The sequence below is a fragment of the Protopterus annectens genome, chromosome 1.part1, assembly GCF_019279795.1.
Source record: "Protopterus annectens isolate FY-2018-M chromosome 1.part1, PAN1.0, whole genome shotgun sequence".
Classification (NCBI taxonomy): Eukaryota; Metazoa; Chordata; order Ceratodontiformes; family Protopteridae; genus Protopterus; species Protopterus annectens.
The window spans coordinates 311,104,356-311,126,897 of NC_056726.1; the positions used below are offsets into that span (position 1 = coordinate 311,104,356).

Consider the following 22,542-nt stretch of genomic DNA (forward strand, 5'->3'; position numbering starts at 1 on the left):
ACCAATCATATAGTACTGTACCCACTTAAGACTGTTAAATCTGCTGCTCATCCCATCTCTCCAGGAATTAGGGAAAACTATCACAGCAATGTTGAGCTCTCCATAAGCAAAACCAGGAGAAGACATATTGTAAATCAATTTGTTATCCTTCTCAACTATAGCGGAATCCTAAATTTAGGAATATCTTCTTGTATTGTAGAGAACGAATGTATCCTATCATTTAGTTAATATGCATGTCAAAGTCTCTTCAATGAATATTGTATATCAAAAGTTTGTCCTTAAAACTATGTTTTGTAAATAATTGTTCTCTTGGAGCTTTTCCTCCCGGGCCTCCACTGAAAAGTGACTTGTAATCCAGTTGGACTCTCCCGGTCAACAAATGTAAAATAAAATAAATAAATAAGGAGAGTCAGGACAAAATCGTGAATATGCGCAAATCAATAATATCTGAATGGCATGCACCAACCTCTTGGCGCAAGAGTCAGGGACAGAGCCAAAAATAATTCGGGGCGGGGCATTTCTGAAATTTCGCTATTCCTTAATTAGAAAGTTCAAAAACTAAGTTAACTAACAGGCTTTACATTTGTAATACGTTTTCTGAATGATAAGATATCATACTCTCAAAATGCACGTCACTGTTTAGTGATTACAGTCCCAAGTCATTTGCCAAAAAAATAAAAACTTATAACGACCCAAAAAAAGTACAAGAGCTAAAAGAAATGTCATACCCAGTAAAGCAACCAATACCCCTTCGCATAAACACCGAAATATGCAACCATGAGCTAGTGAAGGACTGCAATACAATACTGCATTTGCGACTTCTAATTAAGGTTTACGGTCATCTGATGCAATTTCCATTTCATGCGCTTAACCCCTAAACATTGGACTCTACCCGAGTGACGTTAGAACCCGGCACACTAATTGATGGATTATTTGGCCATTCAGCGTTGGAATTTTAAGTTATGACACCAGCATCCTGAAAACTGTCCAATGGAAGCCGTCACTTGCAGTAAGAAGGTTGAGTTTCGATTTCTCTCACTACTTGTAGAACATAAGGTGGGGTTGATAGTACTGCCTCTTTCTGCGTACTCGTGTGTCTGGGGTACTTGACAGTGAATTTCCATCCTTAAGTGTTCAATCGCTGTGTGGGTCTGTTACCTTCAGCAATGAGTGAGGTCGTAAAGAATACGGAAGGGCTTTCCCTGGGTAAATGCTCATGTGTCTTGATTTCGAGAGCTATCTTTATTAGGAACGTGGCATATTGATGATGGTTGTGTGCTTAAACGTGTTTTGCTTATTTACCTTAAGTTGTCATTATCACTAAAATATGTATGTGACATCTGTTCTTGTACAGTAACATTTTCCTATTTTAGTACCATTGAAAAACATTTGTTTGCTTAAAAGTATTGTCTTAGTGTAGATCACGGGTTAACACTATTAGCACGTTTTGAAGGAATTTTTGCAGACTGCACAAAATATGGGTAAAGGCTGCTGTATACCTATGCGCCATATGCAGGCTGGTTAGAATAACGTTGATTTTTCATCAGTCTGGATAAAAAAAAAAAAATAAGTTTAGAGGTGTGCTCGCCAAGTGCAGAGTAATGTAGTTTGAGTAGCGAAAATGTGTGAGATGATTCAGTTTGATAGGAAGTAGCAGCAACAGATTATGGTGTAGAATTAAGATTTGAAAGTGAAAGATGGACACACTAAGGCAGAACTTCTCTTTTTAATTTTACAGCAGAAAGACTCTCTCAATTTGTACTAATATTTGAATTAGCATTCTTAAATTGGCACTTACTTTACAAGACAGAAATAGTAATTTTTGTTTTCTGTTTAGGCACTTAGATTTGTAATGTTTGTATAAATGTTTTGTAATGGTACAGTAAGGGCGATGGCTATGATACATATATTTATTTATTGACATTTGATTACTGGGGTGGCCACGGTGGTGCAGCGGTTAGAGTTGCAGCCTCACAGCAATAGGTTCTCCGGTTCGATCCTTGGCTGGGGTGCCTTCTGTGCAGAGTTTCCTCCGGGTGCTCCAGTTTCCTCCCACATCCCAGAGACATGCTGTAAGTGGATTGGACACTCTAAATTGGCCCTAGGTGTGAGTGTGTGCTTTCCGGGCTGGCAACTTGACACCGTAAAACTCCACTGCCAGTCATGAGCGGACAGGTGATCCGATGTGGGGACCCCTAACCGGGGAAAAAGCCGACTGAAGAAGAAGAAGACTGACATTTGATTACCGGGGAAAGTCTGACTGGATATAAGCCCATTTCCAGTGTACAGGTACATGTTTTTTCCCAAAGGGGATAACTATACACTTCTTGGCATTGAGCTTGAGCCCATGGCTCTGGCATCAAGCATCTGTTTCTGTAAGGCCCTTTTGTAGAGTATCCACATCATTTGGGGATTCAGTAATGTTTCCAGTCATCTGCGAACTTTGTTAGCCAGAGTTCCAGACCTTGGCAACCTTGTATGAATGCAGACAGTGCCCAGCAGATTTGATAGGTTTATAGACAGGCAGGAGTTTCTGGTCACTAGATTGCATTGATTGACTGGGAACATAGTTGTGTAGAATGTTTTTTAGTGCTAGACGTAGACTGGCTGCTGGATAATTTTATAGGTGGTAAGAAGCTGTATGTATGTTAGTTGATGAGGCAATTCTAACCAATTTAGGTTTTTTTTAGTGCTATACAGTGGTGGGTTCTAAAAGGGTATTTGCTGCAAATTTAGCAACTTTGTTATAGCACCATTCAAGTTCTAATTTTTGTGAAGCCTGGAGTTTAGTGAGGATGGGAGCACCATAAATAAGTTTGGGGAGGAGATGAGTAGTGGCAAGTGTAGTATTAGTTGTGTCGGTGAGAGTTTTTGGATCTGTAAACCATTCCAGAGTTTTTCTTGTGCAATTTTATGTATGCAGGTCAAATGTAAGATTATCATCCCTAATAATTTGTTAAGAGAAGTGACTTTGATCCTTGTATTATTGAGCAAGGACTTTAATTTTTTTTTTTTTATATGACAGGGATGGGGGGGGGGGTAGTAGCTTAGTCTTTTCTCAGTTGAGCATACGTTGAGTTAGAAACCATGTTTCGGTGGCTGTTAAAGCTTCCCGGGTAATATTTTTGAAGGTGTACCATGTTAGGTGTGCAAATGAGAGTGGAATCTTCTGTGTATTGTATTAGGATTGCTTGTTGTTTTGATGTATAGAGGGTGTTGTTGAAAATGAGGAGGGGACCAAAGAAAGAGCTTTGTGGTACACCGGTGATAATAGTATGGAGTGCCATTTTACTGACTGATACCTATTGGGCAGGTAGCCTTTGAACCAAAGAAAGGTTGGCTGAGAGAGACTCAGTGAGGACATTAGAAGTAGAAATTTGCTGTGACAAACTGTGTTGAAGGCTTTGGACAAGTCGAGAAATAAGGAAGAGATTAGTTTGTCGTTATCACTAGCTTTATTGACCGTATCTGTATAGGTTAGAAGGACAGTGCTAGTACTAGGAGAAGGACGGAAGCTATGTTGTATAGGGGTTAGACGTTCTTCCTGCAGGAGATAGTTTAGCAATTGTTTTTGATTAACATTTTTCTAGTATTTTGGCGAGGAGAGGTAAGATTGATACAGCTTTAAAGTTATTAATGTCTGTTTTATTTATTTTACATTTGTTTACCGGGTAGTATCCGACTGGGCTGGTAGCCCGTTTTCAACAGAGACCCAAGGAGAAAAGCTCCACATGAAACGAGACCGATAGCAGTACAGAAATTACATTAGAAAGGCATCATGCAATACAAGTTTTATGCAATACAGAAAAGACTGGGTATAATTATTGTATTATTCCTGCAAAATTATAATTGTAAATCACCGGGATCTAGTTTACCAAGTAAAACAGAAGACTGGAACAGGCGATTTGTTGAATCTGTTGAATTTTCTGTTTTGTGCAGTGGGATAATGTGTGACTTTTTCCAGAGAGAGGGAACGTGGGATTCTTGGATTGACCTATTTATAAAAAGATTGAGTCAGGATACACAATGCTGTTGGTTGCTATTTTTAGTTACCCACTTGGAAGGTCATCAGCTGAAGAAGAGCACAGTTTAGGTTTAAGAGTAGTTTTATGTAGGATGTGGGCACGGGTTTAATGGTGAAAGAGGATGTTGTAATAAGTGGCTGTTGGACAGGGCTGGGATTAGATGTTGAAGAATCCTTAGAGATCCTGTACTGTCTATAAAATAATAGTTGAACTGTATTGCAGTTTTGAATGGTGTTATTGGGAGAGGGGTTTAGGTTGAATTTTTGGGCGGGATATAAGATTTCTTTAATGTATGCCCAACATTTTTAGGGTTGTGTTTAGCATTATTCTGATAGTTGCTGTAGTATAATTTTTTTGTCTTAATTTATTTGCTTTTTAGTAAGCTTTCAAGATATTTAGGTGTTTTATATTTTTTCCATGCTTTTTCTCTGTCCTGCATCAGCATTTTTTTTTTTTTTTTGGATAGTCAAATTGCATTATCTGTTTTTAGTCTCTTTCTTCTAGGAGGTTCAAGGTTATTTAGGATATTTAGAAAAGTATTGAATTCATTTACATCATAATCTAAGGGGGGGATGTTTAGGAAGTTCCACGTAGTAGATGATATTGTAGACATATGTTTATATTTTTAATACATTGATTTTATTTTTTATTACAGTCCATAAATCTGCTCAGGTTTTCAAGAAATATTATCACGAGTAAAAGTAAGGGTATTAATATCCCTGATTAATTCACTTTGTTTTGCCGATCCCCAGTGGAGTGTCAGGAAAAATGTGCTCTTTAGCACTAGAGCCAGAAGTTTGCTTAAATTTGTTTTCATGCATCTGAGCAGCAGGCATGTTTTGATGTGGAAATTCTTAGCAAGAGTAGTCAACAGACATTTTCATATGTACGTACTCCAAAGGTCTGCACTTGGCTACCCATTTACAGTGCTAGTAGTTAAAAGTTGTTATATGGAGAAGTGTATACATAGTGACATTCTATAAAAGGCTTTTAGGGGTACCACTTAAGCAGAGGCACTCTATAGCAGTGTTTAGCATTTAGTTAGGTAACGGTACCTTAGCTGTTATCCGTAGTAAGATTGAGACTGTCATCCTACCTTTAATCTTCCTAATCCCCTTTGCATTACACTCCAGTGAAGTGTTTGTCTAGGGTGTTTTAAACAGGCCAGATTTATCCCCCCCTTACAAAAGTATAAAAATAAATTTTCTCAGAATACTGCACAAATATTTTATCAGTAATAAATCCCTTGTGCAGTTAGTGTTCACCACCAAACATTGTCATTAACAATTAAATAAATAAAAGGAAAGAAAAATAACCAGGTGGGTGAACTGGCCTGAAGACCCTTTTGAGTCATGGCTTAAGCCAATAAGCAAAGACAAAATGACAAAAAAATTCAACATGCAAAGAAGAAAATGTATAGTAATATGAACATTCTCAATGCACCATATTTATAGTAGAACCTAAATTAGAAAAAGTTACTTTAACAATGTAAGTACAAGACAGTTGTTCTTAGATGTTGCTTAATGCACAGTAGTGCAACTGGTAGGATGTACAGTCCATTACAATACATGAAAGTAGTGAGAAACATAGGGTCTATATTATATTGTCGACAGCTGACAATGTAGACTTTGAATTGTTCAACACCAAAATGTTGAACTACAAAAATAGCGAACGGCCAAATAACCAATTTCTTTCCTATGGAAAGAAATTGGTTGGCCGTTCTGACACCTGCCCTTTCCCCGAGTGTAATGTGGTCTTGGAGTTAGAATATTTAGTTGGGGGGGGGTGTGAGGGGCACAGCCCCCCACATTGGGGGGTTTGAAGCCCCCCATTTTAAATATATTTGTTTATGTGTGCCATTGGTGTTTGGCCAACAGATTTCTTTCCAATGGAAAGAAATCGGTTATATGGCCGTTCGACATTTCGGTATCTAACAATTCAGAGTCTACATTGTCGGCCGTCAACAATATAATATAGACCCGAAACATAGTATAACATGTGCATGTGTGTACATTCAAAGAGCAGCTCAAAGGAAGAAACACAATATATAGTGCTTACATGTATGTAGTAGTACATTAGCAGAAAGTACTAATGTAGCTTGTCTGTGAAAGTATTGTAGTTTTTAGATTTGTACAACTGATTGGGTAAGCAGTTCCAGGCTGCAAGATCCATTTTATAGAACGGTGATTCAGTAGTTGATAGTACAAGATAAGACAGTGTTAGGTTGTTTTAACTGGAGAAGTACTAAAATTGAAAAGTTTCAGCATATTTTTGCCAGTTCTACTTTATAATCTAACAAACATTAAATTTTTTATAACCAAACAAAAGGCACCAGGTCCTCAGCGAAGGTGCAACAGTTTTAATGGGCTAAGACACAGTGTAACAGCAACAAAACAACAGATAATACGCAGTTAGTGAAACCTCCACGTTTCGTCAAACCTTCTTCAGATAATACACACCCACAAATCTAACACTTAAATACACATAATAAAATTCAAATCAACCAATGAAATGTTGAGATTGATTGACCAAGTAATTCATTGTCATCACTTTGATAAAATATAAAAATCAAGCATTGAAAACTTTTTCTACAGGATAAATATAGAATAAATTATACTAGGACACACATGACTGAAATTACATAAAAAAACTTAAAAACATTATTAAAATTCATATGATTATATCTAAGTAAAAATATTTTAAAATGTGTTCATAATATAATCTAAATAGCACAATACTACACTCTACTGGTGGAAAGTGGTATTTCAACACAATTCACAATCCACTTTAAAAACATATGAATAGTTTGAATAAATAATATTTAAAACCATTGTAACATTATAGTTTGGCTGATCTTAATTTCAAAACAGGTGCTAATGAAATCATATAATTAATTCCTGGATATTTGTTGGATTCTAGCACTATCTGCCAATACAATTCTGTGTATTCTAATAGGGTTTCCCACATTCCTCCTCTAGGGTCCATAGAGACAACTTCAACTACAAAAAATTCAAAACATGCTTCACTACAAGTTAAAGTGTGTTTGTACAGAGAATTAGTTACGCACGCTGTTCTAATATCGTATAAGTGCTCATAAATTCTTTGTTTAATTCTCCTTTCACTTTTTCCAACATAGAATGCCTCACATTTCTTACACAGAGCAATGTAAATAATCCCTTTAGTGTTACAGTTCACAAATGATTTCACTGTCACTGTTTTCTTTCTAGCAACTAAATAAAAGTTGTCACCTGTTTTAAGATATTTACAATAACTACAGGCTCCACATTTGAAAACCCCTATTTTTTTCTTTCTGTTTTTTTCTAACATACCACTAGTGCCCCTTTCTAATATTCCTTTTATGTTACCCCTTTTATAAATAAATTTGATGTCCTTTTCAAAAATGTAACTGAGATCCGACACTTTAGCAAAATTCTTCCACTCTCTCTATCAAAAATTTTTTTTTTGACCATACCAGATTGTCCATCATAAGTGGTAATGAGACCCGATGTAAATCCTTCATTTGAGGTGTCATCCGACACCACTACTGTTCCCACCATCTCTTGTTTGCCCAATATTGGGGCAAATCTAGTTTTTCTTCCTTCACATATTTCCTGGAATATCTCATCAAACATTTCCATTGGGTACCCTCTATCCATAAACATACCTTTCAAACACTCACACTGTTTTATAAAAATTGTGTCATCTGATGTCATTCTGCAAATTCTGACCATTTGCCCTTTCAACACACTTCTCTTCTGGTAGAAAGGGTGAGAACTAGTGTAGTGCAGATATGTGTTTGAAAAGGTCTCCTTTCTATGTACCCTTGAAGCAAAATTGTCGTCCAATGCTTGATTTTTATATTTTATCAAAGTGTTGACAATGAATTACTTGGTCAATCAATCTCAACATTTCATTGGTTGATTTGAATTTTATTATGTATATTTAAGTGTTAGATTTGTGGGTGTGTATTATCTGAAGAAGGTTTGACGAAATGTGGAGGTTTCACTAACTGCGTATTATCTGTTGTTTTGTTGCTGTTACACTGTGTCTTAGCCCATTAAAACTGTTGCACCTTCGCTGAGGTCCTGGTGCCTTTTGTTTGGTTATTAGTTTCATTTTGGCACCTTCCAACTTTGTGTTTCATATTAAATTTTTTATCTTTACATACTCTTATAAGTTTGTCCTTCAAGTCCCTTCATGTGCAGTTTTTTTGTAGACTCAAAAGCTGCTTTTGTTAAATTGGAAGCTTCCTGTTTGCATCCCCCTGACAAACCCCAGAGTTTTTCAAAAATCGTACCAGTAATATCTTAAACTCATCCCACTGTGACACTGAACACGAAAAGACTAGTATTCATGAAATTTAACTAGTTCTTTTTCTCTTTTTGACATTTACTTATGATACATTGTTTTCATCAAATGTATTATATTTCAGATTAGATGTTGAACGTTTGGTCTACATTGTAACATAGATGTTTGAAGTTTCCATATGTGGATTGGGCTATTAGGTTTGCTGACATTGTCGTTTTGAAAGTTTTGGTAAACTCTTGCCTATAATACTACTTTAGAACAGTGTTATTTGTAGGCTTTTTGTCCTGCCCCCCCCCCCCCCAATGTCTGCTGACCCTCAGCCATATGCAAACAATCAGTGCTTTAGTTTCCTGTCGGAGGGTGAGATTTAGTAATGGAGGCAGTTATTTATGCAGCTATTTTGGTCTTTTTTTTTTTTCCCTGTTGGATCCTAATCCTATTCTTTAGCTGACATGAGTACCTGTGTCACTGAGAAAGATTGCAACACCTTGTCTTCCATATGATACTCTCCCCCACATGCTCATCAGGGCTGTCATCCACTTATGTCTGTTTCACCTGCAAGCCTCCACATGCATACAACAAAATAGCTGTGTCCTTTGATTATTCTTTGTATTCTGGCCACCATTCAACGTACCCTCGTCTTGCTCCAGTCAAACTTAGAGTATCCGCCCTGCTCCCTGTCCCATTCTAGCTGGCATTCTGTATTGATGCCCCAGAGAAGTCTGCTTTCATTTTCTTCAACTGTGGTTGGCAGTTGAATTCTGCAGTCACCTTTCTGACATTAACTTGGCAGCTGTTACTTTTGCCTTTTCTCAGAACAGTTTACTGCGCATATCTTTTAGAGGCCATGGTCTCTTGAGCCCCAGTACATTTTCACACATCCATTGAGATGCACAGTGATTCTGTGCAGGAATCTTTCCTTGGTATTGGTACATTGGGTGTATTACAAAAAATAATATGAAAACACTTGCACGTCATAGATTCATTGTTTGCTAACCTCCATCTTCTGAATCACAGTTTGCCTATTAAGTAAGTTTTTGCTTTAGTTTTAGCTGTCTTTTTTGGTCTCCTGCAAGTCTTGCTTACACAACGAGCAAATGACGGAAACCTAGATTAAAAAAACACACACAACCTGAGTGGAAGAGACAGTACCAAAACTGTTACATTAGTTACTGACCTGTACATTAACTCAGTTACAGACACTTGTGTCATTTGTGCAGCTTTATTCATAAGGCTTACTCTGGAATCTAACATGCAGATAGTCTTCAGACAAAGGAAAACAACTTTTGAATTGTATATCGTTTTCAATTAAAATACATTAATAGCCCTACCTTGCTGTGCACAAGCGCATGAAAAGAACTATTTGTAGCAGCAGGGAATTCATTTAGTGCTGGTGTAGGTTTATTCAAAAAGTTTGCTGAATTGATATTCTAGTTATGATTGTGGCTATTGTTATATCAACTATGGTCTTGCTGCTGCCTGATGACAATTAGCCTTTCACTGATTTGGGAAATCCATCCTTCACGCAACAGTTATTTATTTATTTTTTCACTTTAATCCTTACTCCCCTCACCCCCCCCCCCATTCCATTTGGCAGCTGATGCACGTCTTACGGAGGTGGCTGTTTGATGCATGCATGCTTCAATGCATGTACTGATTTTTGTCTACATCTCCACTTGCTGCTTTGCAAGGTTATACACTCTCACCTCCATAAGGCGGGGCACATTAGCTTTCCTTGGCAGACCACAATGCCACTTCCTGGCTGGGATAGGTACACAAACATAGGCTGCTTCATTCCATACCCCATCAGCCAGCTCCTCCAGCAGCCAAGCCGCTCTTTAAAGCCTGATCTTACTAGTGTAGTGAGAATGCCATCCAAGTATATCTGTACCATTTGTGTAGTACTTTTTGACATGTATGTCATCCATTTGTGTGGACCGTGTTCAGGGCAGGTTAATTTCTTAACAGTCCAGTCTGGTGCTGTAAATCTTTGTTCATTAATGACTATTAGGATCTCAGTTCCATCCTCTGAATCGATACGGCTGTTTCCAAGCTCACGCCAGCCAAAAACTCTCAGCTAAGACCTACCCATAATGCTCCTCTCCTAGTTACTCCAGATCTCGTTTGCCACGTTCCTGGTCAGACATGCTAGCCATCTCTCTCAAAGCTAAGTAGAAAATTATTTTTAAGGCAGTTTCTCTTCAAAATTGTTTTATTTTTTAGTCAATTTAGCCTTTCACTGTCGCCTATAACTTAAATCTATTCTCTACCCTTTACCTTGGTAATTTAATTTCTACCATTATAAGTACTGTCCCTCTCTTCTGCCTTTGACATGCCCTTCCTTACCACTTGTGGTATTTTTTAAATGCCATCGTTGGTATTCTCTCACCTTTTTCTCTCCCTTATTTTGTTTTTTTTTCTATAGGATAGCCTTGTTGCCTTACTGTGTCAGACAAAGCTAAGTTGGGGTTTAAACAGTGTGACAAGTGTGGGCGTAAGATGCCTAACTTGGATGCACATGCTCATTGTGTCTACTGCTTGGGCATGGATCATATTAAAGCTTACTGTGACATTTGTGCTAGTTTTAGTAATTGTACACTAGCAGAATGTCAAAATAAACTTATTTTAAAAGGTTTAATCAAGACATATTTTTCGGAGGCTCTATCTGGGTCTGAGGTCTCACCCCCTCCCAAAGACGGAAAAATGGAGTTGCTTGGTTCCTACATCTGTCAGTTACGAAACTGGGTTGGTGCCGTGCTTTGCTGGAGCCCTCTGCGCAGACCTCTTCGGCACCAGGCTGTGAATCTTCTCCCTCTGTGCCGTCCATGATATTCATCCCTATTTCAGTTCCAATCTCGGCACCACTGACTTTGGTGCCGTCCTTGGATCCGACATTGACTCAGATGACTTACCTGCTTCAGCACCATCGGCTCCAAAACTCGAATATCTGCCAAGGATAAGATACTCTCTAACTTACGACCTTTTTGTGGGGGCAGAGGTTTAGTTTCTTTCTTGAAAGACCTGATTCTCCTTCAGCAGCCTCCTTTAGATCCCCTAGGAGTTTTTCTAAATTAGATCTAGTGTGAGTTGTGAACCAGCTTCTGGCAGCTAGGGGATTGCCCATTCCAGCTAGACCGTCCATCCCTCTTGGCTCAGAATTTTTTACTACATCTTCCCCCTGTTTATCCTCCTCTGGCCTCTACCCAGATCCTGGAGATCTTGGTACCGATGTCCACCGTGCATACTGTCTCTGCTCCGACAGCAGTTTTTCCCCTATCAGCACCAACCACCCTTGCTGCAGAACCGATGCCCTCTCGGAGCAGTGCTTGGACTGTCCATACCTTGGTACCTAGCCCGGTGCTTATTTTCTCGCTGTTGCCATCTATGTCCACGGCTCCAGCTTCCAGTCCTCTTGGAGCTCCTCACCTGGAGGTGGGCTCCTCAGGGTGGGGTGTGACCCTGGTTCCGAGGTTGTCCTTCCTGGTTCCGGGCTCCCATCCCTCGGGCGGGCCTGCAGTCCAGGTAATGGAGAGGGTCCTTCACTCCGAAGGCTCACAGTCAGCACCAATGACAGTATTAGAACCCCCCACCAGCATGCACCTCTCCCAACCCTCTATTTCGGGGCCCTGGGCATGGGAGTTGCAAGAACCCCCTTTGAAGGGAACCCCTTCTCTGGAGTCCTCCTCAGAAGATCCCACTGGGGAGCCACCCCGGAAGAAATGGTGCAAGAGGAAGTACCTTGATTCCCCGGAAGAATCTATCACCGAAGACCTTGATTTTGATGAGGGGGAAGGGTCCCCAAGGTCTCGACATCTCTTTCAGAGACATTCTCAAAGTCCTCAAGCAGCGGGGAGACTTAAGTCCTCTAACCCTTCTTTTGAGGAATCTGTGTTCTTGCAGGTCTTCCGTGCTGACCTTGTTAAACTCATTATGCAGCATGCCTGGAAGGCACCAGACAACATAGAACCTGTCCCCCAGAGGCCAGACAAAATTATATCTACACCTGAAGACCAGCCCCACTGGTCCAAGCAGTTGACAGTTGATTCTGTGGTTGTGGCGTCGGCCACCAAGAAGGAACCGGCAGAAGATAGTTCCACTGTCCATCCTCCAAACAGGGAGTCTTGGACCATGGACAGACTAGGGAAGCAGACCTATGCTTCAGCAACCTTCACCATTCAGCCATTGAACTGTCTGACATACTTTACTTGGCTCCAAAGAGACCTAATTTCCGAAATGTCTCCCTCTTTGGTGGGGGTACTGTCTGATGAGGTGCATGATACTGTTGCCTCCAGCTAGCTACCCTTGAATCCATGTCGAACTCCACGATGCGTTTGATATATCACACCACCGGGGGGGGGCAGCTCGAGCTGCCACATCAGGCATTGTCATGAGACGTAATGCTTGGATGTGGTTATGTGACTTTGCAGACCCCTTTATATCTTCCTTCGTCAATGCACCTTTTGACGAACCTGCACTTTGTGGACCCAAAGTACGAGACACACTTGCACATAGAGAGAGAGAACAAATTACCTTGTCTGCTGTGGGCATACACTTTTCCAACCCCCAGAGGTCCTACACCAGGAACCAAAAGGGAGGAAAAATATGGATGTTATGTAGTCCAATCTTGCCTTCATTCTTACCAGTGGGTTAGGAGCCGAACCTCAGCTCCGACTTGACCATACTCTAGCTCAGTCTTAATTGGCTCGTGGCTAAGAGGTATCCCATCGTGCAACAGGTCTTTTCCCCAGATCTAGTTTGCCACTCGTTAAGCTTAGACGTGGGCTCGCTTTTGGCCGTGGCTAAGTATATTGTTTATAACATTTTTATAAACTTTTGACTTGTTGCTCAAAAAAGCTATTTTCATAGCTCTGTGTGTGTGGTAGTGGTATTTTACCACCTGTATTTGTTTCTCTGGCTGTTTTTTGTGCCCTTGTCTGGCTGTTTGGGTATCCCGTTCGTTTTCTTTTCCCCACAGGCTGGGCCCGTTTAAGTTAGAGGACCTAGTCCTCCCCTGTTGTTTTCTTGCCAGTTTCTTGGCCGTTTGAGTTCGAGGCTCTGTTTCTTGTTAGTTGGGTCTAGTGCGTGTACGGATTAATTTGTTCTTTCAGCATGTCCAAGGATCCTAAGGAACACAGGCCTTCGGGCTTTTCAAAAGTGTGTTGAATGCAGCAATAAAATGTTTTTAACTGATGGGCACTCTGTGTGCGTGTACTGCTTGGGGGCTATTCACCTCCAAGAGTCCTGTTTGTTTTGTCATTCCTTTAGTCCCCGTGTACTACCGGAGAGGAAGAACAAGCTCATTTTGAAGGGACTGCTTAAACACTCCTTCGAGGAAGACTTGGCCAAGTCTTCCAGTGCATTACCCTCTCCAGCAAAAAAGGACAAAGACTTCCAAGAAGCACTCTCCGGCACCGTCTGTTTCTTTAAGTCCATGTCGTCTCCCAGCGTTTCGGAGCCAGTCATGGATATTTCGGTTCAGAGCCGGTCTCCAGTTTTTCGACCAGGTTCTGTTTCACACAAGTCCCCTTTTGTAGGGAGATCCAGATCTCCTGCTTTATCTTCCAGGACCCTTTCCGATTAGGACATTGATAGGGTGGTGAAGAAACTGCTTCAGTCATCAGTGTTGGCCAAGTTGATTTCGGCTCCGACCCAATCGGCCTATGGCCTCTTCATCCTTTGTTCCTCCTCCAAGTCTTTCTCTGCCTTTGGAACCAGAGTTGTCGGTTCTGTCTGGTGCCATTAGGTCAGTTCCAGTAGCCTCGCCTGGCCTCTCTGTTCCGATTTCCGCTCCGACCCCGTTGGCTCCGTCCACAGGGTCGAGGGTCGATGGTTCTCCAGTCAGACCCGAGGGGGCCGGATTGATCTTCATCGGTTCTGAGCTTTATTCTCTGTGCTTTGTCTCGAGTAAGCTTGGACCCAACATCTACTTCGGACCTCGGCGCTGAGGACTACTACTGTTTCCCCTACAGTTAGTCGGCCTTCGGAACCAGGGGGATCAGCCTTCAAGGTTATGAGGAGTATGCTGGCCAGGTCGTCAGCTGCATCTTATGGCACCTGTCGGTTTCGGTTCACGCTCTATCCTTGGGCAGTGGAGACCCTAAGCCTCAGGGTACCTCCATGAGTGGTCCCCAACTTTTTGACATCTCCCCTGAGTTTTTGCCTGAGAAGCCCGCTAGAAAGAGATTGTGTAAGAGGAAACACCTTGATTCCCTGGATGAGTCTCATGTCGGACACTTACCTTGAGGAGTCAGAGGGGTCCCCCAAGTCGTCTTCTGAAGATATCTTTTTCAGATATCCTGGACATCTTGAAGCAGAGAGGTGGTTGGCCCTCCAAACCCCCTTCTGATGAGGAGTCTGTGTTCCTGAAGGCTTTCGTGTCTCAGCCCTCCGCCTCTTTGGTTTCTCCCCCTTGTGATGAGCTATTAGACCTTGTCTGTCGAAAGGTGTGGGGAAACTCCCTGACACTGTGGAACCTGAACCGGTCCCAAGGAGACCCAATAAGCTTTTGTCCACCCCCTCTGACAAGGAGTATCTATCTAAAGGTGTTCCCGTAGATGCCATGGTGGTGGCAGCGGCCACCAAGAAGGAACTTGCTGAAACTTCATCTACTGTCCATCTGCCTAATAAGATGTCCCAGACTATGGGTATGGGAAGTGTGTTTTTTACCTCAGCGGCCTTTACACTGTGGTCGCTGAAGTACTTGACGTATTTTACGAGGCTCCTGAGAGATCTCTTAAGAGCTAGGAGATTCTCTACAGGGTAATATTTCTGATGCCGTGGCATAGAAGGTCAATGCACAGATGTCTAACTTAAATTCCCTTACCAACTCCTCCATGAGGCTGATCTCATCTGCAGCCGACTGAGCGAGTAGAGCTGCGGATTCCAGAGTTTCTCTTGAGATACTCCTGGATGCACCTGTGCAATTTCGCGGATGCCTTCAAGTCCACGTTCAGTGTCCCATTTGATGGTTCATCATTGTTCGGAACCAAGGTGAAGAACACTCTCACTAGTTGCGAGCAGGGAGGAAAACCCTGTCTGCCGTGGGAGTCCATTTTTCCATGCCTTTTAGACCTTACCCCAAGGGCCAGAAGGGTGGGAAGATGTGGTGTTTCAGGAAGTCTCAGAGGTTTTTTCAGGGAGCACAAAGTGATTTCCCACTCCAGAGGCAGGGGAGGAGGTGGAAATTCGGGTAGACGCCGCCGTAGAGGCAGAGCAGGCCCGCTTAACCAGGGGGACTGGGATTCCTTTCGTGATTCTCCCTACCAGCGCTCCTGAAGGGAGGCCCGAATGTGCATCTCTGGAGCTGGTCGGGGGTCACTTTTCTTTATACCCAGAAGCCTGGCAAGAAGTCACCCAAGATGGGTGGATCATATTCCCTTCTATTCTCCTCCCCTGCCATCCAAGAGAATCCCAGACGTTCCACCCAGTCACAGGGATTCCACAACTTTAGAAATAAGAAAGTTGCTTTCAAAGGGAGACATCCAGCCTGCCCCCGCAGACCAATAGGGACTTACTCCAGATTCTTTTTGGTGCCGAAAAGAACAGGGGACCTGAGATCCATCTTGGATATCAGCCGATTGAACCTTCATGTACAAAAGTCCAAGTTCTGCATGGTCACCTTACAGTCAATACTCCCTCTGTTAGGGAAAGATGTTTGGATTTGCTCCATCGACCTCAAAGATGCTTACTACCATATCAAGATGGACAGGGCATCAGTCATTTATGCTTCCGGCTGGAAGCCAGTCATTTTCAGTTTCGCACTCTGCCCTTTGGGCTCACCACAGCCCCCAGGGTGTTCACCAAATGCATGGCAGTGGTAACAGCTCACATGAAACGTCAGGGATTCCAAGAGTTTCCGTACCTGGACGACTGGCTCCTTTCTGCCACCACCAGGCATCTACTGTTACAGACCAGGGACGCCACCATTACACTGTGCCAACAGTTGGGAATTACTCTAAATTGGAGACAGTCTGTCTTGTTGCCCTCGCAGCGTGTCACTTTTATCGGCGCCAAACTAGATTCTGTGCCCATGAGGGCCTTCTTACCAGAGGAGAGAATTCGGGCTCTACAACAGCAGGTCTACGTCTTACTACCATTGAGGAAGGTCAGGGCAAAAGTGGTCCTCAAGTTATTAGGGACCATGGCTGCCACGATCATGCTAGTTCCCCTTGCCAGACTACACTAGCGTTCTTCAGTGGCTACTTTTCACCCAATGGTTGCTGCAGCATCTCCCACTCTCCCATTTTATTCTGATTACGGACATGTGCAAGTGGGATCTACGCTGGTGGCTTCAGGCTAGCAATCTCAATGTGGGCAAGCCCTTTGTCCCATCTTCTCCAGATTGGGTGGGGGGGGGGCATTATCTTGGCAGGACTGTCCAAGGCACGTGGCAGGGTCACGAGACTCATTTGCATATTAATGTCTTGGAGATGAGAACAGTGCTATTAGCATTGCAAGCACTTCAGAGCTCTCTCCCTCTAGGGACAATTGCAATCAACTCGGACAACATGTTAGTAGTGTGGTACCTGAACAAACAGGGAGGAACCAAATCATGCCCCGTTTGCAGAGAGGCACTTCAAGTTTGGCAGTAGGCGGTGTCTTCCCAACGCTTTCTAGTTGCAACTCGTATACTGGGGAAGTCCAACGTGATACAGGCTGAGCAGAGTTATTCTAATGCCTCATGAGTGGTCCCTGAACAATTGTGTTGCGGGTCCCTGAACAATTATGTTGCGGAAGAGATATTCCACCGATGGGGGTCAGCCTCGCTGCGATCTATGCCAAATGCAGCAGCTACTTCACCCTTATCCTCCCCGGAGGTGGAGACACCCAGGGGCGCTCTGGCTCACGATTGGCCCTCCGGTCTTCTCTGCGCCTTTCCACCGTTACCTCTGATATCAAAGGTCATTCAGAAAGCAGTTTTTGGGGAGCAAAATGATCCTCATTGGCCTCGTCAGATTTGGTTTCCCTTCCTTCAACCCTATCTAATGGGACAAGCCCCGGATTCTGGACCCAGTTACGGATCTGCTGACTCGTATGTCAGGACAGTTGTATCCCTCCATCCAGACCCTCAGGTTGACAGCTTGGCTGCTCCAGTTCAGTCCTTAGTCAGGCTTCATGATTTTTTTTCCCCGGAAGTGGTCCATATTCTATCATCTTCCCACAAGCCTTCTACCAGGAAGATTTATTGCAGTAAATGGAAGAGATTTTCTATTTAGGCCCATGAGAGACGTATTGATCCTTATACAGCGCCTATTTCAGCGATACTGGAATTTCTTTCTAAACTGTTAGTCAGGGTACAGCTGCGGCAACCATTAAAGTGCAATTGGCAGCAATTTCTACCTTTCGCGTTGCTAATGAGCCCAACCTTATGGCTCATAGGCTTTGTAAGGCTTTTATGAGAGGGACATTGTTACCCCGACCTCCAGTCTTTGATCCAGTGATGCCATGGGACCTCAATTTTGTACTGCAGAAGCTCACCTCAACTCCCTTTGAGCCCGCAGCTACGTGTGACATTAAATTTCTGTCATGGAAGACAGTATTCTTGGTAGCCATAACTTCAGCTAGGCGGGTCTCTGAACTCCAAGCATTATCGATTAGGCCACCTTATTGGGTGTTCTACAAAGATAGGGTCTCCTTAAGAACCAACCCTTCCTTTGTTCCAAAGGTTGCCTCTGTGTTGTCAATATCAACCAATCCATTGAGTTGCCTGTGGTTTTTTTTTTTTTTTCCTGAATTTTTCAACAAGGCAGAATGTAAGTTTCATCAGCTGGATGTTCACAGACAATTGTGTTTCTATTTACATAGGACAAAATATTTCAGGAAATCAGATCAAATGTTTGTCTCATTTTCAGACACTAGACTTGGGGTTCTGGTTTCTAGGGTAACCTTGTCTCGCTGGATCTCCGATTGCATCTCATTTATTTATGCTTCCAATGGCAAAGAATTACCCTTTAAAGTGAAGTCTCATTCTACATGTTCTGTGGCTACCTCAACTGCGTTTCAGGCTAGGATGTGTATGGATGATATTTGCGCTGCAGCAACATGGCTTCGCCTCATACCTTTATTAGTCACTACAAATTAGATCTGGTTCCACGGTGCTGAAGAGTGTTTTTCACTGAGCCACTCAAGATTAAGGTGCTAGGGACGCTGTCCCATGGGTAAGAATGAAGGCGAGATTGGACTACATAACATCAAGAAGTTATGTACTCACCATAACGTTCGATGTATGTAGTCCATCTCGCTTTACATTCTTACTAACCCTCCCTCCTGGAGGACCTGGAGATATTGTCTCTAGGTATCGGTAGTCCTTTCTGTCGAAGTTGTTCTTCTTCTTAGTGTGTATGTGTGTGAGCTTGTAGCAAACAAGATCTGGGGAATAGACCTGTTGCATGATGGGATACCTCTTAGCCACGAGCCAATTGAAGACTTCGAGCTAGAGTATGGCAGAGTCAGAGCCGAGGTTCAGCTCTGAACCCACGGGTAAGAATGTAAGGTGAGGTGGGCTACATACATCGAACGTTATGGTGAGTACATAACTTCTTCTTCAAAAAATCCAAAGAATCTTTTCGTGAGACTCGTGGTGAACAATCCCCCGGGGCAGAAGGGGCAACTCGTATGGAAGACTCCCCTTTCGGGTAGTGGGGGTCCACGTAACCAGGGTGCTAGAGATTCTTTCTCCGGCAGACCCTACCAGCCCTCCTGAGCAGCGCCTCGATTGCTTTCCTCTGGAAGCAGTCAGGGGTCGTTTTTCTCTGCACCTACCAGCCTGGCATCTTATTACTACCGATGTTTGGGTGCAGAGAATAATATCCAGAGGCTGCCAAATACAATTCGATTTAATTCCCAGACCCGTCAAACGAATCCCAGGTGTACCACCCAATCAGAGGGAATTAGCAGTCTTAGAAATAGAAAAGCTGCTAAAAGTCGTCCAACCAGTCCTACCAGACCAGACAGGATCCGGGTTTTACTCGAGGTTCTTTTTAGTGCCAAAAAGACAGGGGACTGGAGACCAATCCTGGATCTCGGCCTATTGAACAAATTTATCAAACCTCAAAATTTCTGGATGGTCACGGTACAGTCCATCCTTCCTTCCTAGGGAGGGACAACTGGATGTGCTGTATAGACCCTCAGAATGTGTACTACCACATAAAGATGGATCACCGCTCCCGGAGGTTTCTCCACTTCCAGGTGGGAGCCAATCACTACCACTTCAGGGCACTGCCATTCTGTCTCTCAACAGCCCCCTCAAGTGTTCACCAAATGTATGGCAGTTGTGGCACATCTTCGACTGCAAGGATTCCAGGTGTTTCCCTATCTAGATGATTGGCTTCTTACCGCTCCGACCAGGAATCTCCAAGTCCGCAGCCTCTCTTATACTCAAGGTCTTGCTTTCTGCTTGGGGATTACAATCAACAAGGACAAATCTCAGATGTCCCCAATGAAGACACTGGAATTTATTGGAGCGGTCTTCAACATAGCATTCTGTCGAGCTTCTCTTTCCCCCCCCCCACCCCCCCCCTCGCAGGCTTTCGAAAATAAGACCCCAAATCGAAGAGCTTTTTTCTCCAACCTATGTACCTGCACATCTTGTACTGCAACTCTTGGGCTCCATGGCAGCTGCCATTACATTAGTACCACTGGCTAGACTGCAAATGAAAATCCTGCAGTGGCTCCTTTCCGCACAATGGTCTTTTCTAACTCATCCACTCGACCGCATGATAAGTCTTACAAAACTTTGCAAAGAAGAAATGCTATGGTGGATGAAGCCACAAATGAATCTTTGGAGTCCACCATTCTGTCATCACCAGCCCATCGTGACCACGGATGCTTGCCTGTTGGGGTGGGGGGGGCATTTCCAGGGAAAGACTGTCCAAGGCACCTGGTCCTCCATGGCCAATTTGCACATAAATGTCCTGGAACTGAAAGTAGTTCTCCTTAGCGTTGCAAGCGTTCCATGCATCCCTACCCTCTAGGACCATTGCAATTCAGTCAGACAACATGTCAGTCGTCTGTTATATCAGCAAGCAAGGCAGAACCAGGTCTTACTCCCTGTGTTGGGAAGTCATAAGGATTTGGCACTAGGGGATAGCTTCCAGCCACTTTGCTTATAGCAACGCACATTCCCGGGAGTTCCTACCTTTATTGCAGACAATCTGAGCAGGAAAATCCTGATGCCTCATGAGTGGTCTCTCAACCCTGTAACAGCGGGTTGGATCTGAGGCAAGCCTTGCTGCAGTCTGTTTGCTTTCCCCCCCAAACGACAAATGCAGAAGCTACTTTGCCATGATCCCCCCCTCAAGGGGGAACCACTGAGGGACGCTCTACGCACTATTGGCTCCCGGGTCTTCTGTATGCCTTTCTCCCGTTTCCCCTCATTCCAAAATTTCTCCAGAAACCTCAGAGGTTAAGAAACAAAGTGATCCGCATTGCCCCCTACTGGTCCCGTCAAGTCTGGTTCCCGTTTCTATGGCCTCATCTGATTCACAGCTCGTGGATCCTGGATCATTCCCAAGACCTGTTATCTCATCCTCTGGGACTGATTCATCTGAACTTCCACAGTCTCAAGCTCACAGCTTGGTTTCCCCACTTCCAGTGATTGCCAGGTTGCCTGACATCCCATCTCCTGTTCGTGAAATTCTTCTGGCTTCACACAAACCTTCCACTAGGAAAGTCTATTCTAGTAAATGGACTAGGTTCTCTATTTGGGCCAAATATCGGAACTTAGACTCTTCTTTCTCTATGCCTATTCAAAAGATCTTACAATACCGGACTACTCTTTACATGCAGGAGCTCAGCATAAACTATCACTGTACATTTTATCAGCTAGCGACAATTTTCATAATGGACTTGATAATTCTTCGACTTTGTCACACCACCTATGCAAGACTTTTTTGAAAGGAGTATTACATGTTAAACCTCCGGTCAAGCCTCCCTTGGAACCCTGGGAATTGACTTTGGTACTTCAGACTCTCAGGTCCTCCTTTCGAGCCCTTTGATTCATTTGATTTAAAATTTTTGTCATGGAAAACCTTACTTCTAGTAGCACTTACCTCAGTGAGAAGAGTATCTGAGCTGCAGGCCTTGAGTGTCAAGAGACCTTACTTGATCTTCCACACAGATAGGGTGTCCCTTCATACTGACCCTTCTTTCTTGCCCAAGGTCATTTCTGGATTTTCTATTAACCAATCTGTTGACCTGGCGGTTTTCTTCCCTTAGCATTCTAATAGAGGGGGGTACCTTTTGGACACCCTTGCTGTGCATCGGCAGCTTCGTTGTTATTTGGACAGGACTAAATCTTTCTTTCAGGAAAACTGATCAGTTGTTTGTGGCCTTTGCAGGACCCAGATTGGGTAAACTTGTTTCTAAAGTGACTTTATCCTCCTGGCTTAGAAACGTCATTACCTTTTATCTACCAACAGATTAAGCTATCCTTACCTTCCAGAATAAAGGCTTATTCTGCCAGATCTATGGCTACTTCGGTAGCATTTAATTCCAGAGCCTCTATGGATGATATCTGCACAGCAGCCACTTGAGCAAGACCTCATACCTTTTTCTGTCATTACAAATTGGATTTGGTCTCCAGGAGACGAGCATATTTTGGTTTTATGGTGCTCAGGAATATCCTTCCTTGGGGCCACCCAGGACTCAAGTAGCTGGGGTCTCTGTCCTAATAATAATTTAATGAACAAAGATTTACAACATCAGATAAAGTTATGTCTTTTACCATAACGTTCCATCTGTGTTGTAGATCTTTCTTCATTCATTACTTCCTGCCCTCCTTCCCCCTGCCTGGACTCCTGGTTAGGGAATTTGCTCAGACAGAGCTTTCTGCTATTTTTTCTATTACTAATTCTATTCTATAAGGGCGGGCAAACTCTATCTGGTGTAACTAGGAGAGCGGCATTATGGGTGGGTCTTTGCTGAGAGTTTTTTGGCTGGTGCGAGCTTGGAAACGTCCATATCGGTTCCAAGGACGGAACAGAGGACCCAATAGTAATAAATGAACAAAAATCTACAACACAGATGGAAGGTTATGGTAAGACATAACTTTTTTTTTTTTTTTAAACCGTTTTACAGTAGCTGAGGACTATAACGTGGTACAAGGTAATTAAAACTTTGCGTGCTCCTAAGTATTCATTAAATAAACATTTATCTGAACCGGTAGGATTTAAGTTTACTTAATCCATTTAGGGTAAGTGTATCTCCAAAA

General features: G+C 42.9%; 1 protein-coding gene across 1 annotated transcript in view; it reads left to right on the top strand.

Moving 5' to 3' along the window:
• Nucleotides 1-1,043: 1,043 nt before the first annotated feature.
• The window catches only part of NARS1 (asparaginyl-tRNA synthetase 1), a 963,811-nt gene continuing 942,312 nt past the window's right edge, over nucleotides 1,044-22,542 (top strand). Inside the window, exon 1 of the mRNA XM_044087034.1 lies at nucleotides 1,044-1,206. Within this exon, the coding sequence (XP_043942969.1) occupies nucleotides 1,167-1,206 (40 nt within the window). The 5' untranslated portion in view covers nucleotides 1,044-1,166. The remainder of the gene's footprint in view (nucleotides 1,207-22,542) is intronic.